General features: G+C 51.2%; 2 protein-coding genes across 2 annotated transcripts in view; both read right to left on the reverse strand.

Annotated features, from left to right (window-relative positions):
• Window positions 1-4,524, reverse strand: part of tex264a (testis expressed 264, ER-phagy receptor a) — a 57,062-nt gene extending 52,538 nt beyond the window's left edge. The window contains exon 1 of the mRNA XM_062473020.1: window positions 3,948-4,524. Within this exon, the coding sequence (XP_062329004.1) occupies window positions 3,948-4,205 (258 nt within the window). The 5' untranslated portion in view covers window positions 4,206-4,524. The remainder of the gene's footprint in view (window positions 1-3,947) is intronic.
• Window positions 4,525-4,868: 344 nt separating this feature from the next.
• On the reverse strand, window positions 4,869-23,157 carry fancd2 (FA complementation group D2). Its single transcript, XM_062473010.1, has 45 exons — window positions 23,087-23,157; window positions 22,795-22,906; window positions 22,546-22,683; window positions 22,397-22,464; window positions 22,192-22,298; window positions 21,882-21,942; window positions 21,395-21,447; window positions 21,144-21,222; window positions 20,935-21,059; window positions 20,273-20,360; window positions 20,021-20,125; window positions 19,677-19,774; window positions 19,454-19,562; window positions 18,757-18,792; window positions 18,403-18,549; window positions 18,111-18,245; window positions 17,753-17,884; window positions 17,527-17,634; window positions 16,804-16,913; window positions 16,326-16,380; window positions 15,572-15,691; window positions 15,240-15,313; window positions 14,915-15,064; window positions 14,509-14,609; window positions 14,301-14,416; window positions 14,066-14,174; window positions 13,894-13,995; window positions 13,627-13,709; window positions 13,346-13,471; window positions 13,122-13,238; window positions 12,903-13,031; window positions 12,693-12,811; window positions 12,298-12,408; window positions 11,440-11,570; window positions 10,849-10,942; window positions 10,555-10,677; window positions 10,142-10,235; window positions 9,987-10,058; window positions 9,660-9,698; window positions 9,297-9,371; window positions 8,571-8,645; window positions 8,302-8,448; window positions 8,010-8,099; window positions 5,354-5,489; window positions 4,869-5,309 (listed from the first exon to the last, which is right to left on the reverse strand). The coding sequence occupies exons 2-44, from the start codon at window positions 22,856-22,858 to the stop codon at window positions 5,385-5,387; spliced, it is 4,320 nt and encodes a 1,439-aa protein (XP_062328994.1). The 5' UTR covers window positions 22,859-22,906; window positions 23,087-23,157; the 3' UTR covers window positions 4,869-5,309; window positions 5,354-5,384.
• Window positions 23,158-23,172: the final 15 nt, after the last annotated feature.

Genomic DNA, 23,172 nt, shown 5'->3' on the forward strand with positions numbered 1-23,172 from the left:
ACAGCCAGACCTACACACCTGGACAGCCAGACCTACACACCTGGACAGCCAGACCTACACACCTGGACAGCCAGACCTACACACCTGGACAGCCAGACCTACACACCTTGACATCAAGACCTACACACCTGGACAGCCAGACCTACACACCTGGACAGCCAGACCTACACACCTTGACATCAAGACCTACACACCTGGACAGCCAGACCTACAGACCTGGACAGCCAGACCTACAGACCTGGACAGCCAGACCTACACACCTGGACAGCCAGACCTACAGACCTGGACAGCCAGTCCTACACACCTGGACAGCCAGTCCTACACACCTGGACAGCCAGACCTACACACCTGGACAGCCAGACCTACACACCTGGACAGCCAGACCTACAGACCTGGACAGCCAGACCTACACACCTGGACAGCCAGACCTACAGACCTGGACAGCCAGTCCTACACACCTGGACAGCCAGACCTACAGACCTGGACAGCCAGTCCTACACACCTGGACAGCCAGACCTACACACCTGGACAGCCAGACCTACAGACCTGGACAGCCAGTCCTACACACCTGGACAGCCAGACCTACACACCTGGACAGCCAGACCTACAGACCTGGACAGCCAGTCCTACACACCTGGACAGCCAGACCTACAGACCTGGACAGCCAGTCCTACACACCTGGACAGCCAGACCTACACACCTGGACAGCCAGACCTACACACCTGGACAGCCAGACCTACAGACCTGGACAGCCAGTCATACACACCTGGACAACCAGTCCTACACACCTGGACAGCCAGACCTACAGACCTGGACAGCCAGACCTACACACCTGGACAGCCAGACCTACAGACCTGGACAGCCAGACCTACAGACCTGGACAGCCAGTCCTACACACCTGGACAGCCAGTCCTACAGACCTACACACCTGGACAGCCAGTCCTACACACCTGGACAGCCAGACCTACACACCTGGACAGCCAGACCTACACACCTGGACAGCCAGACCTACAGACCTGGACAGCCAGACCTACACACCTGGACAGCCAGACCTACACACCTGGACAGCCAGACCTACAGACCTACTGCTAATTGTTAGTCTGTTCGCCAGCTAGGACTTCCTGTCCCAGAGCGGTGTGGGCTAGCCACTCCAGCCCGCTCTCTTCAAACGCCGATGTCGACATTTTCAAATATTAATCTTTAATGTGTCAGTACAATGCTTTCTATTTGTTATCTGCACCCATTTCATACCAAAGTGTTCACGATGAAATTGCTAAGAAATTACTGATCGCCCCAGGACAGCCTCAGTACTGTCACTCATCTTGATGACACTTGTACACAAGAGACAGGATATTCCTGCCCACCACACAACGCCAAGCCATATCGTTACTGCCATCTAGTGGACGGTAGTATGCGGTTATTTGATTAATAAAAACATGGCGTCTATCATGACACTAGACCAGCTGATAATAATGACACTAACCAACCCTTTGGAGTGAGTGTGACGTGGTCTAAAATAGACTGGGTCGCGTATGTCAGCCTACGTCTAAAAGTAACTACATTTCCCACTACTCTTGGATCACAGCATCAACTGTTTAACTACCGGAGGACCTGGACATCTCATCTGCCAGGCAGCAAATCTATTGACCCGCTTATTTAGAAAACTTGTCTATAAACAGTCTGTTTGGATCTGACCATAAAACGAGAACAAATGGAGAATTTACACGTCAGAGATAGCTCCAGCTCTGGCCTCCCTTGTCAGAATGATCAGGCCTATTCCCTGGGGAGGAAGGGGAGTTAGACATTGAGGACTCCATTTTCTCCCTTCGGATGTTTCTCAAACTACTTTTTTTTCCCTCTCTCCCTCGTCCGTTACGCTGTGTGGAGACATTAATTGCGTAGCCGCATGCATATTTAAAACACAACGTTGTTTGAGTAGCTGTCACAACAAGCGGCATTAAAACATGCATGCACTGGAGAGCACCAAGACAGTGTGCCTCCCTTTTTCACGCATTTCCTCATCAAGAAGCTATTTGAATGACACACACACACACGCGCACACACACACACACTCCCGCAGTGTGTTCCAGATGACGGCTGTGGGCTTCATCTTTCTGGATGAAGCAGGTTAAGTATTAAAGGGAAACAGCTGAAACGGAGCCGTATAAAGTCTTGATTTACTTAAATATTTACAGCTGAGACGCATGGAGCATCGGGGATAGAGACAAGAGTGACAGAATTGTAGTGATGCCGGTAGATTTCAATTTGTTTCAACTTTAAAAACATGAATTATCCCAGAGGGGCAGTTCCTTGAACCAGGCATAGTAAAGGAGACACTAACAGGACAGACAGACAGACGGGACAGACAGACTAACAGCAGCCAAATGACAGAGACAGTAGCCCACACACAAGTGACAATGAACATGACAGCACAGTAGGTCTACACAAGTGACAATTCACAACGCTTCAACAGGTTTATGCAGTTAGACCCCTTGTCCATCCAGCTTATAGTATATGATATAACATTTATTTAATATAGTCCGAGAGAGAGACAGGTAGATGTTAAGACTAAGGAACCTGGTTCATAATGATAGACTGTAGCTTACAACTTAAATAACACTGTGACACAGTTATACTCATGTGAGGCAAGGCACTGCTGAATGGTACCATCTGCAAGCTTAGAAGTTCTCCAATCTAATAGGGAGAACCAACAGCATCCCCCAAAAGCGATATGTCGTGACAAAAACAGATGGGAAACTTCATCTACAGTAATCTACTTTAATGACTCTGCCCATTCCATCTTCAATGACAGTCTGGATTCATATTCTCACTCAGAGCCCACCACAATGACTGTGCCAAAAGTCCCTACTGTGCCATATGGTCTGTGGGACAGCTCGGTGCTTTCTGCCGACACACAAAGACCTCAAATGTCACATGACCTGACGCGACACAATAGCTGCACCCAACTGCTCCACTGAAGCATTCATATCACAATACAAACAACTTCAGCCAGTCAAAAAGCCAGTCTACACAAGCCTACATTTACATTTAGTCATTTAGCAGACGCTCTTATCCAGAGCGACTTACAGTAAGTACAGGGACATTCTCCGCGAGGCAAGTAGGGTGAAGTGCCTTGCCCAAGGACACAACGTCATCTGGCACGGCCGGGAATCGAACTGGCAACCTTCTGATTACAAGCCCGCTTCCCTAACCGCTCTGCCACCTGACTCCCTGCAGAGCAGCGGGCTGGGACCACGTCTCCGATTCAGAATCTGGAGAATTTATGGGCATCGTAGAATTGATAACTTGTTGCTAAGTCCTTATTTGATCTGTCTCACCTTTGATGTTGACAGTTATATGGTGAGACTGTGTTGACAGCTTCCAGTTGGTTTAGCTGCAGGCTAGTTTCTACTCTTATCAGCAGGGATCTTGGCAAACACAAATCAGACAGACAGCTGATCTGCAAACATCGTGTTTACTAAACATTGCGCCTCATGTGACAGGCGAAACTACAGGAATGGGGACTGGGTAGGAATTAACCGTATGTGAAGGAATGACGATTCTCTTGAGGCCCACGATGAGCCACATTCATAGAGTGGAACCATATCATAAAACCTTTCAATGTTATCTGACGGCAGCAGGACAACACAAAGTGAACATATGATTCAATTAAGTACATGCTTTCAGTTATTCTATCTGAAGGATAACCAAAAAATACTATCTCAATGAGTTTTTGAATCAGTTCATAAGAGGGCCCGTGTTTGCCTAGTCGACTGACATGACATTTTATTAGTCACCGATGCCAAAGTAAACTAGAGCAGAGGAGGTGGAAATTCGGCAGCACTGCAACGTGGCGTCGAATGGCCTAAGAAACTTCACCAGAAAAGCAGTTGTTGACTTTAAAGATGTACATTGGTAATTGAAATAGACGGATAACTTTCTCTCACCTCCTTGGGGTCATCGTAGAACACGCCGATGGAATTGAGTTTTGGTCCGATGCTGCAACTCTCGGTATAAGCTGCCCCACAGTCCTTGTATGAACCCTCTTTGAACTTGTAGGCAATGGTGACATTTTTGATAGGAGGCGACCCAGTTTTAATAGCAACATCTGAAAATACACCTGAATACAGAACAAATGCTACCACCGTTGCAATCAAACATATGATAAGAATGACTATCAGAGATAAAATAATGAAGTCAGACATCGTTTTCACTTCGCAGAGGACGTCTGCTAGCTAAAATTGTTTCGCCGGTGCTGTATCTTCTGTAATTTACAGTGACACTTAATAAAGTCAAGAGCTAGCCGTCTCTATGATGGCTTTTCTCAGTGCCACTTTACAAAGTAGCCTACCAAACGAGCAAAACATAAAATAGATATGAACAGGTAGGCCTATAAACGCTCGTATTAATGTGATTCTGAGGAGAATGTTCGTAAAGGCTGTCTTATGAACAATATTTTCCGTGACAGCTGAAGGAAATACTCTTTCGCTGGCTGAACAACCAAACAGTTTATTTCCCCAAACATAGAAACATGCTTCCTGGATAATCCATTCTATATTCTCGAAGGGGTGTTTTTATTAACGTTATTTTACAATCATATCACATGTCAGAATAGTACAATTCTCGAACAAGAAAACCATGTAGGAAAATACACGCGATTTTTATTTTTTCCATATATCGATAAATCTGCTTAAATCAAAGACCCCAAATAATCCCCCTTTGTATAGTGTAATGGTTTCAACCAGGAGAGGGAGTTGTTTAGCAAGGGCTGATCACGGATCATCCCACAAACATTCCCACAGGAGTCCCAAAGAAGCAACATGATTCATAGAAATACATCAATATAACATTAATATTCATACACCAACTTAAATGTAATGTTTTATTATTTGATAGAATAATTCAAACTCTCACATTTCCAAACATTGATTAAAACATTCAAATGCAATTAACAAAAAATACAATGGGCTTTCGCTAACTTTTCTTTAGAACTCCACATGCATAATATTCTGTTGAGCTTATAGTTTCATTTCCATCTGATAAACTTTCTTCCTTTGCAGATTTACGAAGTATCTTTTCACCCCCAGAAAATTAAATACAAAAAAATACAACAGAATATAATTGCACATACAATATTAGTGTCAAGATAGAATACAGCACTTTTTTTCAATGACAGGCACAACAGATCTTTGTGTCTCCAGAGGATCTGCGTGTCAAAGCTGCAAGGTCAAGAGATCACAGACCAGTACAGTACTAGACCAGTAGATCACAGAGTACACAGACCAGTACTAGACCAGTACTACCAGTAGATCACAGAGTACACAGACCAGTACTAGACCAGTACTACCAGTACATCACAGAGTACACAGACCAGTTCTCCTGAACTAGTCATCATCAGAGTCATCTGTGACATCATCATCATCATCCTCCTCGTTCACATCAACCTTCCTTTTGTTTTTTGTAGTCCTCTCAGCTTCCTTTTCTTGTGCCTGTGATGAAGGGGAGCCACACATGTACAGAGGGAGAAAGACAAGCCGGGGGCTTTCATATTGCATTTGCATTTACATTACATGTAGTCATTTAGCAGACGCTCTTATCCAGAGCGACTTACAGTAAGTACAGGGACATTCTCCGCGAGGCAAGTAGGGTGAAGTGCCTTGCCCAAGGACACAACGTCATTTGGCACAGCCGGGATTCGAACCAACAACCTTCTGATTAATAGCCCGACTCCCTAACCGCTCAGCCATCTGACCCTATTGTCTCAATATTTTATCCACAGAGCTAAACAAAACAAAACATACCTTACTCTTCCAAACTGTAAAAGCTACAGTGGATATTCTCCTGTGCCTGACTGTTCTAACTGGACCTGCAGTGTGGAGATTAGACTGAACCTCTTATCTTATCGGTGTTCCCCACTCATACCACTACACTGGCTAGGCGGTTACAACTGCCAGTTGGGACTTATTTAGTTTTCACAATGTATGCTTCATGTTTTGGCTACCCGCACTGTTTGGGTTCTCGTTGTTAAGATCAGTGACCTATGCACTTTTGTAAAACTCTCTTTAGGAAGTCGCTTTGGATAAAAGCGTCTGCTAAATGCATAAATGAAAACCATTGTGCTGCATAAACCCCTCGCCCAGGACACGGTACAAATATCAGTGGAGTAAAGTTGTGTCTCTTTGGTTTTCTAATGTGGGTGGGACAGCTTTTCTTAACAACTGAGGATGCGGCCATTAAGTATAATTTTCTTGATAAAAAGCGAAGGGGATGGGGACAGATTGGCTGTTTTCAAACAGTTGGAGGAACATGTCCCACCTGTCTAGTGAAACCCAGGCGCCTGCTGAGAGCCGTGGGCCTCGGCGGACAAACCCCCCGTGACAGGAGGGTTAGGGTCAGCCCCGTGACAGGAGGGTTAGGGTCACCCCCGTGACAGGAGGGTTATCCCCGTGACAGGAGGGTTAGCCCCGTGACAGGAGGGTTAGCCCTGTGACAGGAGGGTTAGGGTCAGCCCCGTGACAGGAGGGTTAGGGTCACCCCCGTGACAGGAGGGTTAGGGTCAGCCCTGTGACAGGAGGGTTAGGGTCAGCCCCGTGACAGGAGGGTTAGGGTTAGCCCCGTGACAGGAGGGTTAGGGTCAGCCCTGTGACAGGAGGGTTAGCCCCGTGACAGGAGGGTTAGGGTCACCCCCGTGACAGGAGGGTTAGGGTCAGCCCTGTGACAGGAGGGTTAGGGTCAGCCCCGTGACAGGAGGGTTAGGGTTAGCCCCGTGACAGGAGGGTTAGGGTCAGCCCTGTGACAGGAGGGTTAGCCCCGTGACAGGAGGGTTAGGGTCAGCCCCGTGACAGGAGGGTTAGGGTCAGCCCCGTGACAGGAAGGTTAGCCCTGTGACAGGAGGGTTAGGGTCAGCCCCGTGACAGGAGGGTTAGGGTCAGCCCCGTGACAGGAGGGTTAGGGTCACCCCCGTGACAGGAGGGTTAGCCCTGTGACAGGAGGGTTAGGGTCAGCCCCGTGACAGGAGGGTTAGGGTCAGCCCCGTGACAGGAGGGTTAGGGTCACCCCCGTGACAGGAGGGTTAGGGTCACCCCCGTGACAGGAGGGTTAGGGTTAGCCCCGTGACAGGAGGGTTAGGGTTAGCCCCGTGACAGGAGGGTTAGGGTCAGCCCCGTGACAGGAGGGTTAGGGTCAGCCCTGTGACAGGAGGGTTAGGGTCAGCCCCGTGACAGGAGGGTTAGGGTCAGCCCCGTGACAGGAGGGTTAGGGTCACCCCCGTGACAGGAGGGTCAGCCCCGTGACAGGAGGGTTAGGGTCAGCCCCGTGACAGGAGGGTTAGGGTCAGCCCTGTGACAGGAGGGTTAGGGTCAGCCCTGTGACAGGAGGGTTAGGGTCAGCCCCGTGACAGGAGGGTTAGGGTCAGCCCTGTGACAGGAGGGTTAGGGTTATCCCCGTGACAGGAGGGTTAGGGTTAGCCCCGTGACAGGAGGGTTAGGGTCACCCCCGTGACAGGAGGGTTAGGGTTAGCCCCGTGACAGGAGGGTTAGGGTCAGCCCCGTGACAGGAGGGTTAGGGTCACCCCCGTGACAGGAGGGTTAGGGTCATCCCCGTGACAGGAGGGTTAGGGTCAGCCCTGTGACAGGAGGGTTAGGGTCAGCCCCGTGACAGGAGGGTTAGGGTCAGCCCCGTGACAGGAGGGTTAGGGTTAGCCCCGTGACAGGAGGGTTAGGGTCACCCCCGTGACAGGAGGGTTAGCCCGGTGACAGGAGGGTTAGGGTTAGCCCGGTGACAGGAGGGTTAGGGTCAGCCCTGTGACAGGAGGGTTAGGGTCAGCCCCGTGACAGGAGGGTTAGGGTCAGCCCCGTGACAGGAGGGTTAGCCCCGTGACAGGAGGGTTAGGGTCACCCCCGTGACAGGAGGGTTAGGGTCAGCCCCGTGACAGGAGGGTTAGGGTCAGCCCCGTGACAGGAGGGTTAGGGTTAGCCCCGTGACAGGAGGAGACGAGGAGACTGACGTACCTCGTCATCAGACTGGTCCTGAGGCAGCTGTTCATCATCTTCCTCCTCTTCCTCACTTTCCTGAGCTCGCTGGGAGAGGATCTCCTCACCCTGTAACACAAGAGAGGTTAGCTCACACACACACACACACACACACACACAGTTTACCTTCAAGTAGTGTTTTTTCAGTTTGCCCAGTTTCTAAATGAAACACTGTGTACATTCAAGTAGTGTTTTTTCAGGTTCTAAATGAAACACACAGTGTACCTTCAAGTAGTGTTTTTTCAGGTTCTAAATGAAACACACAGTGTACCTTCAGGTCTCGGTTCTTCAGGTTGCCCAGCCAGAAGGCCTCCTGACAGTGGTTGAGTGTGAGCGTGGCCTTGACTCTGTACACAAACTGCTCCAGGCTTTTCTTCAGAGCCGGCACGTGATTGGTCAGCGCCGTGGCTTGACAAATCTGCGTTAGAGGGACGACACTCGGGTTTGCTCTGTGGAAGCCTGATAACGACCCCATTCATTTGAACCAGGTGTGCTGGAGCAGGGAAACATATAGACGGTTCTCTGTGAGGTTCTCTGTACCTTCGAGTGTCCACACATGTGATGCAGCTGTCTGGTGCTGAGTTGGAAGGTCTTCAGCAGGCTCTGAGCATCCTCCTGAGAGACCACGTTCAAGATCATTTACAAAACAAGACTGGCTGGAACCAAAGTGCTGCACAATACAAGTTTAAAAAAACATTCATGTCAGAATTGAATTTTCAAAACGTTAAAAGGAACAGATTAATCAAACATTGACTACGATTTGAAGGCAGACTTGAATGTTAGCCTGTACTAGTAGCTACCCATGTATGGAAGTACCTTGTGCGCTGAGTCCTGAGGTGGGTCAGTACCTTGTGCTCTAAGTCCTGAGGTGGGTCAGTTCCTTGTGCTCTGAGTCCTAAGGGGGGTCAGTACCTTGTGCTCTGAGTCCTGAGGTCCTAAGGTACCTTGTGCTCTGAGTCCTGAGTCCTGAGGTACCTTGTGCTCTGAGTCCTGAGTCCTGAGGTCCTAAGGTACCTTGTGCTCTGAGTCCTGAGTCCTGAGGTCCTAAGGTACCTTGTGCTCTGAGTCCTGAGTCCTGAGGTCCTAAGGTACCTTGTGCTCTGAGTCCTGAGTCCTGAGGTCCTAAGGTACCTTGTGCTCTGAGTCCTGAGTCCTGAGGTCCTAAGGTACCTTGTGCTCTGAGTCCTGAGGTCCTAAGGTACCTTGTGCTCTGAGTCCTGAGGTCCTAAGGTACCTTGTGCTCTGAGTCCTGAGGTCCTAAGGTACCTTGTGTTTTTTAAAGCTGAAATCCAGCAGCGGCATCCCCAGCCTAAGGAAAGCCTCCAGGAACAGACGCCCATACTGCAGGACACAACAAGCACTTCTTTTACATTTACATTTAGTCATTTAGCAGACGCTCTTATCCAGAGCGACTTACAGTAAGTACAGGGACATTCCCCCCGAGGCAAGTAGGGTGAAGTGCCTTGCCCAACGACACAATGTCAGTTGGCATGACCGGGAATCGAACTGGCAACCTTCGGATTACTAGCCCGATTTTTTTTTGCGGTTGAGGGCCTGGGTTGGATTTGAAACCCGGCTGCCGCGAGGTCTCAGCTTACATGGTGCGCTCGTTATTCTTCTGACACTCACCTTTAGACACACGTTCAACACCGGCCTGCTGTCAAACACCTGGGGAGAGGAGGAGGGTTATTGTCACTGCTGTGTCCTATCCATCTGTTTCTGCCACGTGGCTACTGTTAGTCTGTCCTGTTACTGTCTCCTTTACTATATCTGCTTCCAGGAACTAACTCTCTGGAAAAATTCATGTTTTTTTGACATTAATTGAAAAGATTTGAGTGCCGTTTTCAGGTTTACACACACATACACACACACACACACACACACACACACACACACACACACACACACACACACACACACACACACACACACACACACACACACACACGATGGTACCTTGACTAGGTTGACCAGGAAGTGGAAGTCTCTAACGGCCAAGTTCCAGACCAGCAGCTTCTCACTCTGGACCTGAGGGTGAAGCAGAGGACATGGGTCAGTCTCACACACACACACACACAGTTAGAGAGACACACACACACACACACGCTTACCTCAGTGCTGTCGTTGTGTTTCCCCGGGGGGATTTTCCTCACAGCTTTCTCCAGCTCTGCCATCATCCCCTTATAGAAGACCAGGAAGGTCTGCCTGGAGACAGGAAGTTAGAGGGTGTGTGTGTGTGGGGAGGGGGGAGTAGAGAGGAAGGTGGGAATGAGAGAAAAAGAGAGAGAAAGGGAGGGAGGGAGAGGGAGGGAGAAAGAGAAAAAGAGTGAAAGGGAGAGAATAGAATGTGGAGGAAGGAAAACGATGAGATACAGCTGAAAGCATGACACAGACGTGAGCCCCTGCAGCCTTGCCCCTTACATGTTCCCCCTGAGGGCTCCAGGCCAATATGGCCACCAGGGAAGGGGTGGCTCCCCTGTAGCTGTGCTGCTGCTGGCCGGCCCAGAGGCAGAGGCAGTCCTACCTGGTGAGGGTGGGCCAGCTAGAGGAGCTGGCATGTTTGGCTGCATGCAGCAGCTGGGGTATCCCCTCTCCTGATATCTCCTCGATGGCCTTCAGAACATCCTCACAGTGGCCCAGATAGATGCTGTGGGAGGAGGAGGAGGAGGGAGGAGTCACAACAGTTATCCTTCTGAAACTTATTATCTTGTAGGACGTGAGATAAATACCTGCAGACAGATGACACACACAGATGCGTAGATAGATCCTACAGAGCACAGTCCTACACGCACACACACACCCCTACACACACACACACCTGAGGATAGCCGTGAGGCTCTCGTTGTACTTGTTCTCTCTCTCTCCGCTGGCGGTGATCCACTCCTGACTCAGGAAGTGTCTGGCCAGGCTGGCTGAACAGACAGGATACAGTCATCACACACGGACCGACCCCCCGTCACCCTGTCTGTTAGTGTGTGTGTGTAGGAGAGTGAGTGTGTGTGTAGGAGAGTGTGTGAGTGTGTGTGTAGGAGAGTGTGTGTGTAGGAGGTGTGTGTGAGAGTGTGTGTGAGAGTGTGTGTAGGAGAGTGTGTGTGTAGGAGAGTGTGTGTAGGAGAGTGTGTGTAGGAGAGTGTGTGTGTAGGAGAGTGTGTGTGTAGGAGAGTGTGTGTGTAGGAGAGTGTGTGTGTAGGAGAGTGTGTGTGTAGGAGAGTGTGTGTAGGAGAGTGTGTGTGTAGGAGAGTGTGTGTGTAGGAGAGTGTGTGTAGGAGAGTGTGTGTGTAGGAGAGTGTGTGTGTAGGAGAGTGTGTGTGTGTAGGAGAGTGTGTGTAGGAGAGTGTGTGTGTAGGAGAGTGTGTGTGTGTAGGAGAGTGTGTGTAGGAGAGTGTGTGTGTAGGAGAGTGAGTCCCACCAGTGTGTTCCCTGTATGCGGCAGGGCTGGGCCCCCTCCCAGCCACAGCGGACAGCAGTTGGGACAGCGTCAGGGCTGAGCTCAGACTGGGCACTGAGCAGCGGAAGTTCAGCAGGTACTCAAAACCACGTCTGCAGACAGGAAAACAGGTCACACAACCCCACAGTAACATCAGGAACCTTCATGATGGGGGAATTTTCAATACATTATTTATAACTATGACCTACAAAAGAGACAAATGGCAACATTTTCCCTTCCCAGTCGATGATGATCCTCTTGTGATAACCTTCTAGGAGGAAGGGGGGAGCCTGCATTGCTGACATCCTAACCCCCTCACCTCCCTAACCCCCTCACCTCCCTAACCCCCTCACCTCCCTGCACCCCTCACCTCCCTGCACCTCCCTGCACCCCTCACCTCCCTGCACCTCCCCTCACCTCCCTGCACCCCTCATCTCCCTGCACCTCCCTGCACCCCTCACCTCCCTGCACCCCTCACCTCCCTGCACCTCCCCTCACCTCCCTGCACCCCTCACCTCCCTGCACCCCTCATCTCCCTGCACCTCCCTGCACCCCTCACCTCCCTGCACCCCTCAGCTCCCTGCACCTCCCCTCACCTCCCTGCACCCCCCTGCACCTCCCTGCACCCCTCACCTCCCTGCACCCCTCACCTCCCTGCACCCCCCTGCACCCCTCACCTCCCTGCACCCCTTACCCCCCTGCACCCCTCACCTCCCTGCACCCCCCTGCACCCCTCACCTCCCTGCACCCCTTACCCCCCTGCACCCCTCACCTCCCTGCACCCCTCACCTCCCTGCACCTCCCTGCACCCCTCACCTCCCTGCACCTCCCTGCACCTACCTTGTGAGCTGGTCCAGGGTGGGCTCCGGGCCCCCCTTGTGCAGCTGGCTAGCCAGCACTCCCAGAGCTTCCTTCAGCAGACCTCGTTGCTGGGTCTGGGAGAAGCCCGACCTGAGGACGGGGTGGGGAGAGAGACAGAGACAGAGAGACAGAGAGAGAGAGAGACAGAGAGACAGAGAGAGACAGAGAGAGACAGAGAGAGAGACAGATACAGAGAGAGACAGAGAGAGAGACAGAGACAGAGAGAGACAGAGAGAGAGAGAGAGACAGAGAGAGACAGAGAGAGACAGAGAGAGACAGAGAGAGAGACAGAGACAGAGAGAGGGCGAGAAAGAATTAGATAAGATGTTTAACACAGGGCTTGTTGATGTTGTTGTTGTGGTGTTGCTGCTCACCAGCTGAAGGTCATGTGCAGCACCTGGAGCAGCAGCTGGTACGCTGTAGACATGAGCTGGTGCTCCTTCACATCCACCCCCCGACCATCCACCACCCCCTGGTTCTCAGAGAGCAGCGTCTGAACACACACACACACACAGTTCAGACATCATTTCAAATTAAACCAACAGGCAGTATGTAGCGTGTGTGTGCGTGCGTGTGCAGGGCACCTGGAAGTAGGTGTGGCAGTTCTGCAGGTGTGAGCAGAGGGTGGGCAGCAGGCGCACGCAGCACGAGGCGATGTCCTTTGGGCTCTTCTGCTGCAGGTGGGAGAAGCCCACAGTCCTGTCTGGTTTCACCTGGAGCACACAGGGATGGCACCAGACATGCCTTAGAGAAGGTGGGATTGTGTGTGTGTGTGTGTGTGTGTGTGTGTGGGCGTGCAGCACCTTTAAGAAGACAGGTCTCTTGGCTGGGCCGGCGGCAAGGCTGAACTCCAGCTTGTACAGCATGTCCTTTAGCAGGAAGACCAGCTCTGCTGGTCCCAGCTGGGCACCCCCCCTCTCCTGACAGGGCACAGTCACACACACCTGAGTCTGCGTCAATGTATGTGTGTGTGTGTGCGTGCGTGTGTGTGTGTGTGCATACCGACAGGGTGCTGGTCGAGACCCACCTTGGTGCTGAGCTCGGCGTCCAGCAGGGGGCGTGTCAGCAGGGTGAGGACCTCCAGGTCCAGCTCTCTGAAGAACGGCCGGTAAGCCTCCAGGCTCACCCCCGGCCTGGGCTCCCTCACTTCCTGCTGGGCACACAGGGCACGCTGTTCACTGTCAGCCTCACACAAGTGAGGAAGAACTACAAACAAGATGGCGTCTCTTCTGGGATGCAAGTGTGTGGAGCACAGTGTGTGGCCCAGCCCCTTTATTGGGACTTGTAGTTTTCTGAGTGGTTGGTTACCTGCTGGGTCTCCTCTGTTTCCTCCTCCAGCAGAGAGGCATCGGTGGACGAGTTCCCAGCTTTCTTCTTTTTTCCTGTGTTCTCTGATTGAAAGTGTGTATTGGAGAGAAATTGTGTGTGTGTGTGTTATGTTGTGTGTGTCAAACAGAAGGTGAAAACGCAAACTTGGTCTGGTGGTTTTAAGTTGCCGTTTTCGCAACAAGAACTGACATCCAACATCCTCTGAGAGGTGTATGACCCAGCGACATCCTTCCGGAACACTCTCACCTTTCTTTTCCTTCCTGGGCTGTGCGGCTGAGCCAGAGGCCAGAACCACATCGGTGGTCTCCCCATCGAAGTTGGCGAGAGGAGGTGTGAAGCCAGGAGTCACTGAAACACAACACAGCAGCTTCATACGGGCTCCGTCCTGATCGAGGGAAGGGCAGAGGTTGTTTCCTACCTGCCAGAGCTCTCTCCAGTAGACTCTGAAGGTGAGTGATGTTCTGTATACGGGTCAGGACTCTCAGTTTTGACTCGGGGTCCGTCTGCCTGCAGAAGGCGTTCACCACCTGCAGAGCACCACATACACACACCACCTAACTAACAAACTCACCATCTGTAAACCCACAAGTATGAACAACAGACACACACATACAGAGACACAAGATGTGTGCGGCACACAGAGGTGCAGTTACCTCTCTGAACCAGTTGATGATGTAGAACAGCAGAGCACAGAGGAAGTTTCTCTCTGGCCTGGTCAGGCTCTCTGCTTTCTCCAGCACAGTCAGGTCTGTCAGGACCAGAGGACAGCCTGGCACACACACACACACACACACAATGATACCCAGATGAGAACATGTTATCTCACAGCTCTCTATGTGGTGTGTGTGGGGCTCTCCTCACCCAGTAGGCCGTCTATGTTCTCCAGGTCTCCCTGGCTCTGCCGGCTCTCACACAGCCGCAGGAGCCGGAAGAAGGGAGCCAGGCAGAGAGGAGACGCTCTCCTGACAGAGACACACACACACTAGTACACTTCCATATACACATGTTCATTAATGCATGTTAAGCGGTGCTGACTGACCGCTATGTGCCGGCCCTGCCTGGCAGGCTGTGTGTGTGAGCCAGTGTGCTGACTGACCGCTCTGTGCCGGCCCTGCCTGACAGGCTGTGTGTGTGAGCCAGTGTGCTGACTGACCGCTCTGTGCCGGCCCTGCCTGGCAGGCTGTGTGTGTGAGCCAGTGTGCTGACTGACCGCTCTGTGCCGGCCCTGCCTGGCAGGCTGTGTGTGTGAGCCAGTGTGCTGACTGACCGCTCTGTGCCGGCCCTGCCTGGCAGGCTGCTCGTGTCGTCTCTGTGCTGCAGGTCCACCGCCAGCAGGGGGAGCAGGTTGATGGCAAAATCCTTCTGGTCGTCATCATCCTCTAGGTCGTACATCTCACAGGGCGGAAACAGGAAGGAGCTACGCACACACACACACATCCTCTATTAGTCATTACTGGGTTCCCTGGTGACATATTTGATCACAATCCATCATCAAAACAAGGCTTTGGTTGTTATGGATGCTATTTTGTTTAGTGCTTATGTAAAAGTGCAACCCTTCTCTCGCTCTCTCACACACACACACACACACACACCCTGTCATGTCTCCTCCGACATCCACGACAAAGTCCTTCTGGAAGTCTTCCATCACGCTCTTCCCCACCCATGTCTGGTGGTGAGAGCAGAGAGCAAGGTCACTATCACATCATAAAAACAGTTGTTTGAAAGTGGGTCAGTTAGGCTGTAGCAAGGAAGTACAAATTAAAATAAGTTAACTTATAATAAAAAGTATAAAAGCTTGGGTGTGTCTGTGTTTGTCTGAGAGAGAGAGAGAGAGAGAGAGAGAGAGAGAGAGAGAGAGAGAGAGAGAGAGAGAGAGAGAGAGAGAGAGAGAGAGAGAGAGAGAGAGAGAGAGAGAGAGACCTACCTGCACCTGTGGGTCCAGGGTGTGGGTCAGGACCAGGTTGGCCAGCTCATCATAGTACAGAGCCTCCGCCTCGGGAGAACTCCTGCTGCATGACTGGACCAGCTCTAACAGAGCAGTCACCTAATGCATACACGCACACACATAATGTACACACTAGGGATGCAGCATAAACCTATTTTACTATTAACCACAATTTAAAACATCACGGTTTTGTAAACGTAAAGGCTAACTAGGCTTAGTACTACACTGAGTGTTTCTGTTGTCACTCTCAAACAGGGACTTTATGTTCCATTAGTGCTCCAGTGTGAGCAGAGACGGCAGCAGAGCTCCAGTGTGAGCAGAGACGGCAGCAGAGCTCCAGTGTGAGCAGACGGCAGCAGAGCTCCAGTGTGAGCAGAGACGGCAGCAGAGCTCCAGTGTGAGCAGACGGCAGCAGAGCTCCAGTGTGAGCAGAGACGGCAGCAGAGCTCCAGTGTGAGCAGACGGCAGCAGAGCTCCAGTGTGAGCAGAGACGGCAGCAGAGCTCCAGTGTGAGCAGACGGCAGCAGAGCTCCAGTGTGAGCAGACGGCAGCAGAGCTCCAGTGTGAGCAGACGGCAGCAGAGCTCCAGTGTGAGCAGAGACGGCAGCAGAGCTCCAGTGTGAGCAGAGACGGCAGCAGAGCTCCAGTGTGAGCAGAGACGGCAGCAGAGCTCCAGTGTGAGCAGAGACGGCAGCAGAGCTCCAGTGTGAGCAGAGACGGCAGCAGTGCTCACCTGTCTGTACGTCTCCTTAGACAACGTGCTCCCTGCTGGATCCTCCACTCTGGGCCTGGACAACACACACAACAGAGCAGGTGTAGGTGTGTGTAGGTGTGCGTGTGTGTGTGTGCAGGTGTGTGTGTGTGCAGGTGTGCGTGTGTGTGTGTGCAGGTGTGCGTGTGTGTGTGTGCAGGTGTGCGTGTGTGTGTGTGCAGGTGTGTGTGTGTGCAGGTGTGTGTGTGTGCAGGTGTGCAGGTGTGTGTGTGTGTGCAGGTGTGTGTGTGTGCAGGTGTGCAGGTGTGTGTGTGTGCAGGTGTGCAGGTGTGTGTGTGTGCAGGTGTGTGTGTGTGCAGGTGTGTGTGTGTGCAGGTGTGTGTGTGTGCAGGTGTGTGTGTGTGCAGGTGTGTGTGTGTGCAGGTGTGTGTGTGTGCAGGTGTGTGTGTGTGCAGGTGTGTGTGTGTGCAGGTGTGTGTGTGTGCAGGTGTGTGTGTACCTGTGGGCTCCCATGCTCCCCACCACCATGACTCCTCCCATGATGCCCATCCTCTTGTACTTGAGCACCGGGCTGGACAGCTGCTTACGGAGCACTATGTGCATGTCATCCTGGACACACACACACACACAGGTAGAGAGACACACACACACAGGTAGAGAGACACACACACACACAGGTAGAGAGACACACACACACAGGTAGAGACACACACACACACAGGTAGAGAGACACACACACACACACAGGTAGAGAGACACACACACACAGGTAGAGAGACACACACACACAGGTAGAGAGACACACACACACAGGTAGAGAGACACACACACACACAGGTAGAGACACACACACACACACACAGGTAGAGAGACACACACACACAGGTAGAGAGACACACACACACAGGTAGAGAGACACACACACACAGGTAGAGAGACACACACACACAGGTAGAGAGACACACACACACACAGGTAGAGAGACACACACACACAGGTAGAGAGACACACACACACACACACAGGTAGAGAGACACACACACACACACACAGGTAGAGAGACACACACACACACACACAGGTAGAGAGACACACACACACACAGGTAGAGAGACACACACACATCAGATAAGCAGAGGATGAGACTTCTGTCTTAAAATAGTTAGTATACCCAGGTGAGTCACACTCAGACTGTGTGTGTGTGAGTGTGTGTGTGACTCACCTGGATGTGTGTTGCCTGGTGCTGCTGTGTGACAGCCAGGCTGCTGAGCAGGTGGAACAACCTGCGTATCTGCTGGGGACTCAGATTGTCCATGTAGTCCAGCACACCCTGGTGGGACAACAAGACACTTCTTACTCTTACTGCTCCCTCCCCCCCCTCCCCCCCTCCCTCCCTCCCTCCCCCCCTCCCTCCCTCCCCCCCCTCCCTCCCTCCCTCCCTCCCTCACCTTGATGAAGGCAGCGTAGAGGCTCATCTCAGAGGGCTGATCCTCCACCAGGCCACACAGCAGCTCCAGGGCCACGCCCACCTCCCCGCCCACCCCACTGCACACATGTGTCACCAGGGAGCCCACCACCTCCTACACACACGCACGCACACACACACACACACACACACACACACACACACACACACACACACACACAGAGGAGCCGTGAACTACTGGAAGTGCTAACATGTTTTGAAAGTGTTCACACACACAATTATCTTACACTCGTGCACAACCATGCAAAGCAACACAACAAATGTAATTAACTACTACTACTACTCCTGCCCACACACACACACACACACCCAGCGCTGACCTGCTTGCAGTAGGAGTCGAAGGCGGTGAAGGAGTGTGTGTACAGGGAGCCTCCAAAGGGCACTGTGCTGGCGTCAGGGGAGCGCAGCAGCGTCTGGGCCAGAGCCAGGATGGAGGGGAAATACCCCCGCAACACCTGCACACACACACACGTATATACACACACACACACTCAGGTGTCTCAGGTGTGTGTCTCAGGTGTCTGTGTTAGGTGTGTGTCCTGTCCTGTGTGAGTGTGGTGTGTGTGTGTGTCTTAGGTGTGTGTCCTGTGTGTGTGTGCTAGGTGTGTGTACCTGAGCGAAGCCTCTGAAGGTGCTGTGCAGCAGAGCCTCCTGGACCAGGCCGGTCCTCACCTTCTGCCTCAGGACCCTCTCCGCCCCCCGCCTGCTCTGGTTGGCGTTGGTGGAGTGGAGGATGAACAGCACCAGCAGGTCCATCACCTGACGCCACCACACGGACACACACACACACATCAGAGGAGGATACACGACAGAGCAGGATACACGACAGAGCAGGATACACGACAGAGCAGGATACACACACACCAACAACACAACAGAATATTTTTTTAAACACCTTCACCCACACGGGCAGACATCCAGACACCCGTGCATTAAGATGACAGTCCATGTTTACAGAATGCTTACCTTGTGGTCGTCCGCCTCGTCGATGCTCTCTATCGCCTGCAAACACACCCACATCAGGACACGTTAACTACAGTGACTGCAGGCCCAAACACAGCCACATCAGGACACGTTAACCACAGTGACTGCAGGCCCAAACACACCAACATCAGGACACGTTAACCACAGTGACTGCAGGCCCAAACACACCAACATCAAGACAAGTTAACCACAGTGACTGCAGGCCCAAACACAGCCACATCAGGACAAGTTAACCACAGTGACTGCAGGCCCAAACACAGCCACATCAGGACAAGTTAACCACAGTGACTGCAGGCCCAAACACACCAACATCAGGACAAGTTAACCACAGTGACTGCAGGCCCAAACACACCAACATCAGGACACGTTAACCACAGTGACTGCAGGCCCGAGCTGGGGAACTTTCAGATCTCCTCATCAGACTAGAGTGACTAGCTTCATCAGCTGTTTCCTCCTTAGGGATCAATACAATACCCACTAAAACTAATACTACTGGTACTACTACTACTACTACTACTACTGGTACTAACAATAATACTACCGCTAAAACTAATACTACTGGTAATACCAATAATACTACCACTAATACTAATAATAATATGATTACCACTAAAACCACCACTAATTATACTATAACTAATAATAATAATAATACTACCACCACTCCTACTTGCAGTACCTTGAGCCAGGCCTCAGACAGGGTCTTGTGGAAGCGCATGGTGGATCTGATGACCTCCAGCACCATGCTCACGCTGTCCTGCCTGCTGGCTGCTGCCGTAGAGGAGCACCTGGGGTCCACAACCAGGAGGTTCAGGCTGGCTTAGCTGCAGTTCCATGGAGGTATGTGAAGTCCCCTATGACACGGCGTGTGTGTGTGTGTGTGTGTGTGTGAGCGTGCTCACCCTGCTGTGGCCTTGTGGTTGCCGTGGCTCTGCGAGGCCTGCAGGGCAGGAGGAACACACAGATCCAGCTCCAGCTTCTTACGCAGGTCACACACCACCTGCACAACAACACCGGGCTGCTCTAGAAAACTGGGCATTTTTTTCAATAAATATAAATATTTGGGGAAAAAATAGCTATTTTTGGGGTATTATTTTAATATCTCGAATTTTATTTTATTTTTTTATTTTTTTAACTAATGAAATTGGGAAATAAATATTTCAAAAAAGAAATTTCAAAAAAGAAATATTAAGACAAATATTATCTATGGCTATACACGGGTGCGTGTGTGTGTGTGGTCTCTAACCTCGCAGGCGTCAGAGCTGGAGATGGAGTGTAGGATGAACTTCACCACCACAGGAAGATGTTCCAGCTCCACAGCCTTCAGGGTGGCCATGACACCCACCCGCACCTGGGACAGCAGGGTTCAGAGGTTCAGCTCTGTGAGTGAGTGAGTGAGTGAGTGAGTGTGTGTGTGTGTGTGTGTGTGTGTGTGTGTGTGTGTGTGTGTGTGTGTGTGAGTGTGTGTGTGTGTGTGTGTGTGTGTGTGCAGACTAACCTCAGTCAGCAGTGAGCAGCTCAGATTCAGGCTGGAGAGAGCGTCCAGGATGGGCCCGCTCAGCTGGGTGTTCTGCTGGAGTAGAGAGCTGCACAAAAGGTCAGGGGCGTCACAGCTACTAGTGTGTGTGTGTGTGTGTGTGTGTGTGCATGTGTGTGAATGGGGGCAGAACAGCGAGATGGATGAGACAGGGAAGAAAAGAGAGAGAGACAGACAGGAGTGAGAGTGAGAGTGAGAGTGAGAGTGAGAGAGAGAGAGAGAGAGAGAGAGAGAGAGAGAGAGAGAGAGAGAGAGAGAGAGAGAGAGAGAGAGAGTGATAGAGTGAGAGAGAGAGAGTGATAGAGTGAGAGACCGCTGTAAACAGCAGCACTATACACAGCAGCTCTATAACAGCAGCTCTATAACAGCAGCTCTATAACAGCAGCACTATACACAGCAGCTCTATAACAGCAGCTCTATAACAGCAGCTCTATAACAGCAGCACTATACACAGCAGCTCTATAACAGCAGCTCTATACACAGCAGCTCTATACACAGCAGCTCTATAACAGCAGCTCTATAACAGCAGCTCTATAACAGCAGCTCTATAACAGCAGCACTATAACAGCAGCTCTATAACAGCAGCTCTATAACAGCAGCTCTATAACAGCAGCTCTGCTTACTTCAGCTCTCTGGCCACGTCTGTGTGCTGTGAGTCTTCAAGGATCTCCGGCAGGCTGGTGATGATGTCACGCTGCACCTCCATGGGCGCCACGGCGACCAGCTGCATCAGCTTGGCTGTTAGGTCCTGGAAGGATATGATTTTCTTAATAGAAAGTGTGTGTCTGTGTGCGTGTGGTGGTGGGGGGAGGGTGGCAGGAGAGGTACGTACATTGCTGTCCAGGACTCTGTCCAACCACTTCAGCTGGTTGACTATGATCCGAGGGATATTGAGGCCATCCACTGCAGAGCTATGAAAGAGAGAGAGAGGGAGGGAGAAAGAGTAGGAAGGGAGGGAGAGAGAGGAGGAAGGGAGAGAGGTTACGTGGCTAAAGTTCCGAATTAGGTGCTAGACATGTCATCCATATTTATATGCTTGTAAGTTGGCATTCGCTCTTGTTTTTTTTAAAGAATCCTTCTTACCTATCAAACATGAACTCTGGAAGTTTCTCAAACAACGTGTTGATTATTAGAGTCTACAACCAAGAGGAAACCACAGAAGACACCGGTCAAGTTACTATGGAGACATAAGGTGTCCTAACACAGTTCATATAGAATCAGGGTTTCAACCAACCAGGCCTGTGCTTCTCTACCACACCCCTCTGCCTCCTCAGACGGCCTCCTCAGAGAGAGGGCCTCCTCAGAGAGAGGGCCTCCTCAGAGAGAGGGCCTCCTCAGAGAGAGGGCCTCCTCAGAGAGAGGGCCTCCTCAGAGAGAGGGCCTCCTCAGAGAGAGAGCCTCCTCAGAGAGGGCCTCCTCAGAGAGAGGGCCTCCTCAGAGAGAGGGCCTCCTCAGAGAGAGGGCCTCCTCAGAGAGAGGGCCTCCTCAGAGAGAGGGCCTCCTCAGAGAGAGGGCCTCCTCAGAGAGAGGGCCTCCTCAGAGAGAGGGCCTCCTCAGAGAGCTGTCCTACCTGAAGCATCTCCACTCCCAGCAGCAGACGGATGAGACTCTCCTGGAACGAGCTGAGGCAGCTGTATCAGACACAAGCACACAAGCTGTCAGTTACCAACCAACACTCCCACACAAAAACAATGGCTTTAAGCTGTTGTTCAGAACTGGATGCCTGTTAAGCATCTTGGCTGCCTGTTCAGACATCCCAACCTGCAAGAACTCACTTCAGGGATGTTACTGCCCCCTCCAGCCACACACACCCTCCTGGGATGATTTGGGATGGCTGTATTTTTCTACCCGCATGTCTGTTGAACGTAAATAATTTCTACCTTGATGCTCCTTCCGCCTGACGCGGAACACACGGCAGGAGACAGTTCTTAAATCTCGCGGGGTCTTCGATGTGGGCTTCCAGCCCCGTGATGAACTCCTTGACAATCTGTCGGACGAGTGGGTCATACATTGCTCGGTTATTCTTTGCTGTTATCATAAAACTGCAAATGCGTCTAATAGTTAGCAGTTGTAGGTAACACTCACTTCTGGGTATCTCGGACTCTTGCGCAGCTGTTGTTGCAATCTTTTATGGAAAACAACTTGGTCCACAGCTGGGGGAACAGATATTGTCCATCAATGTCGTATAGGTAGCATCTGTCATGTTCTGTTGATACTGAGGTTGCCATGCTTACCCAGCTCATTGGACGCGCTACCCTGGCTCAGAGAAACACCTGCAGCCCGTAGGAACTGGATAAACACCGTCTCGTTGTTGTCGTGTTGAACACTGGCCTTGGAGGACTGACGCCCTGTCATCCGGCTTTTCTTGAACTCTGAAAGCCAGCATGCAGTTTAGAAGAAAGTTACGGACTGCGCTGAATAAGTGACCCTCCCCTTGTCTTGTGCAGTAAGTTAGCTACGCGTAATCAAAACATTGTTATTACTTGATGCGTCAGTTGAAGCAGAAGTTTCATCTTTATCCACGGAGGAGCGTTTCTTCCTGTGCATCTTAGCTAACTGCAAGGAGTCTGGGATGTTGTCAGTGATTTAATTAATCTGGAAGTGAAACAACTTTTAGTGCTAACGCGTTAGTCACTAGCAATGCGAGTGGCTATGTCACAGCAAAATGACAACAAGGTAGCTGGGTCTTCTATTACATGTAAATAGATACATATATTAATCTATATCTGTTTCGGAGTTATGCGAATCTAAAAGAGTGGTCAAACCAGCACTAACCTCCAAGTAGATAACTGCAGCCACCAGTGCAAGCGTAACCAAAACAGTAACTTTCGCGCCAATATTTTGTAACGAAGTAAGGGATC

Source organism: Osmerus eperlanus, chromosome 1, assembly GCF_963692335.1.
Source record: "Osmerus eperlanus chromosome 1, fOsmEpe2.1, whole genome shotgun sequence".
Taxonomy (NCBI): domain Eukaryota; kingdom Metazoa; phylum Chordata; class Actinopteri; order Osmeriformes; family Osmeridae; genus Osmerus; species Osmerus eperlanus.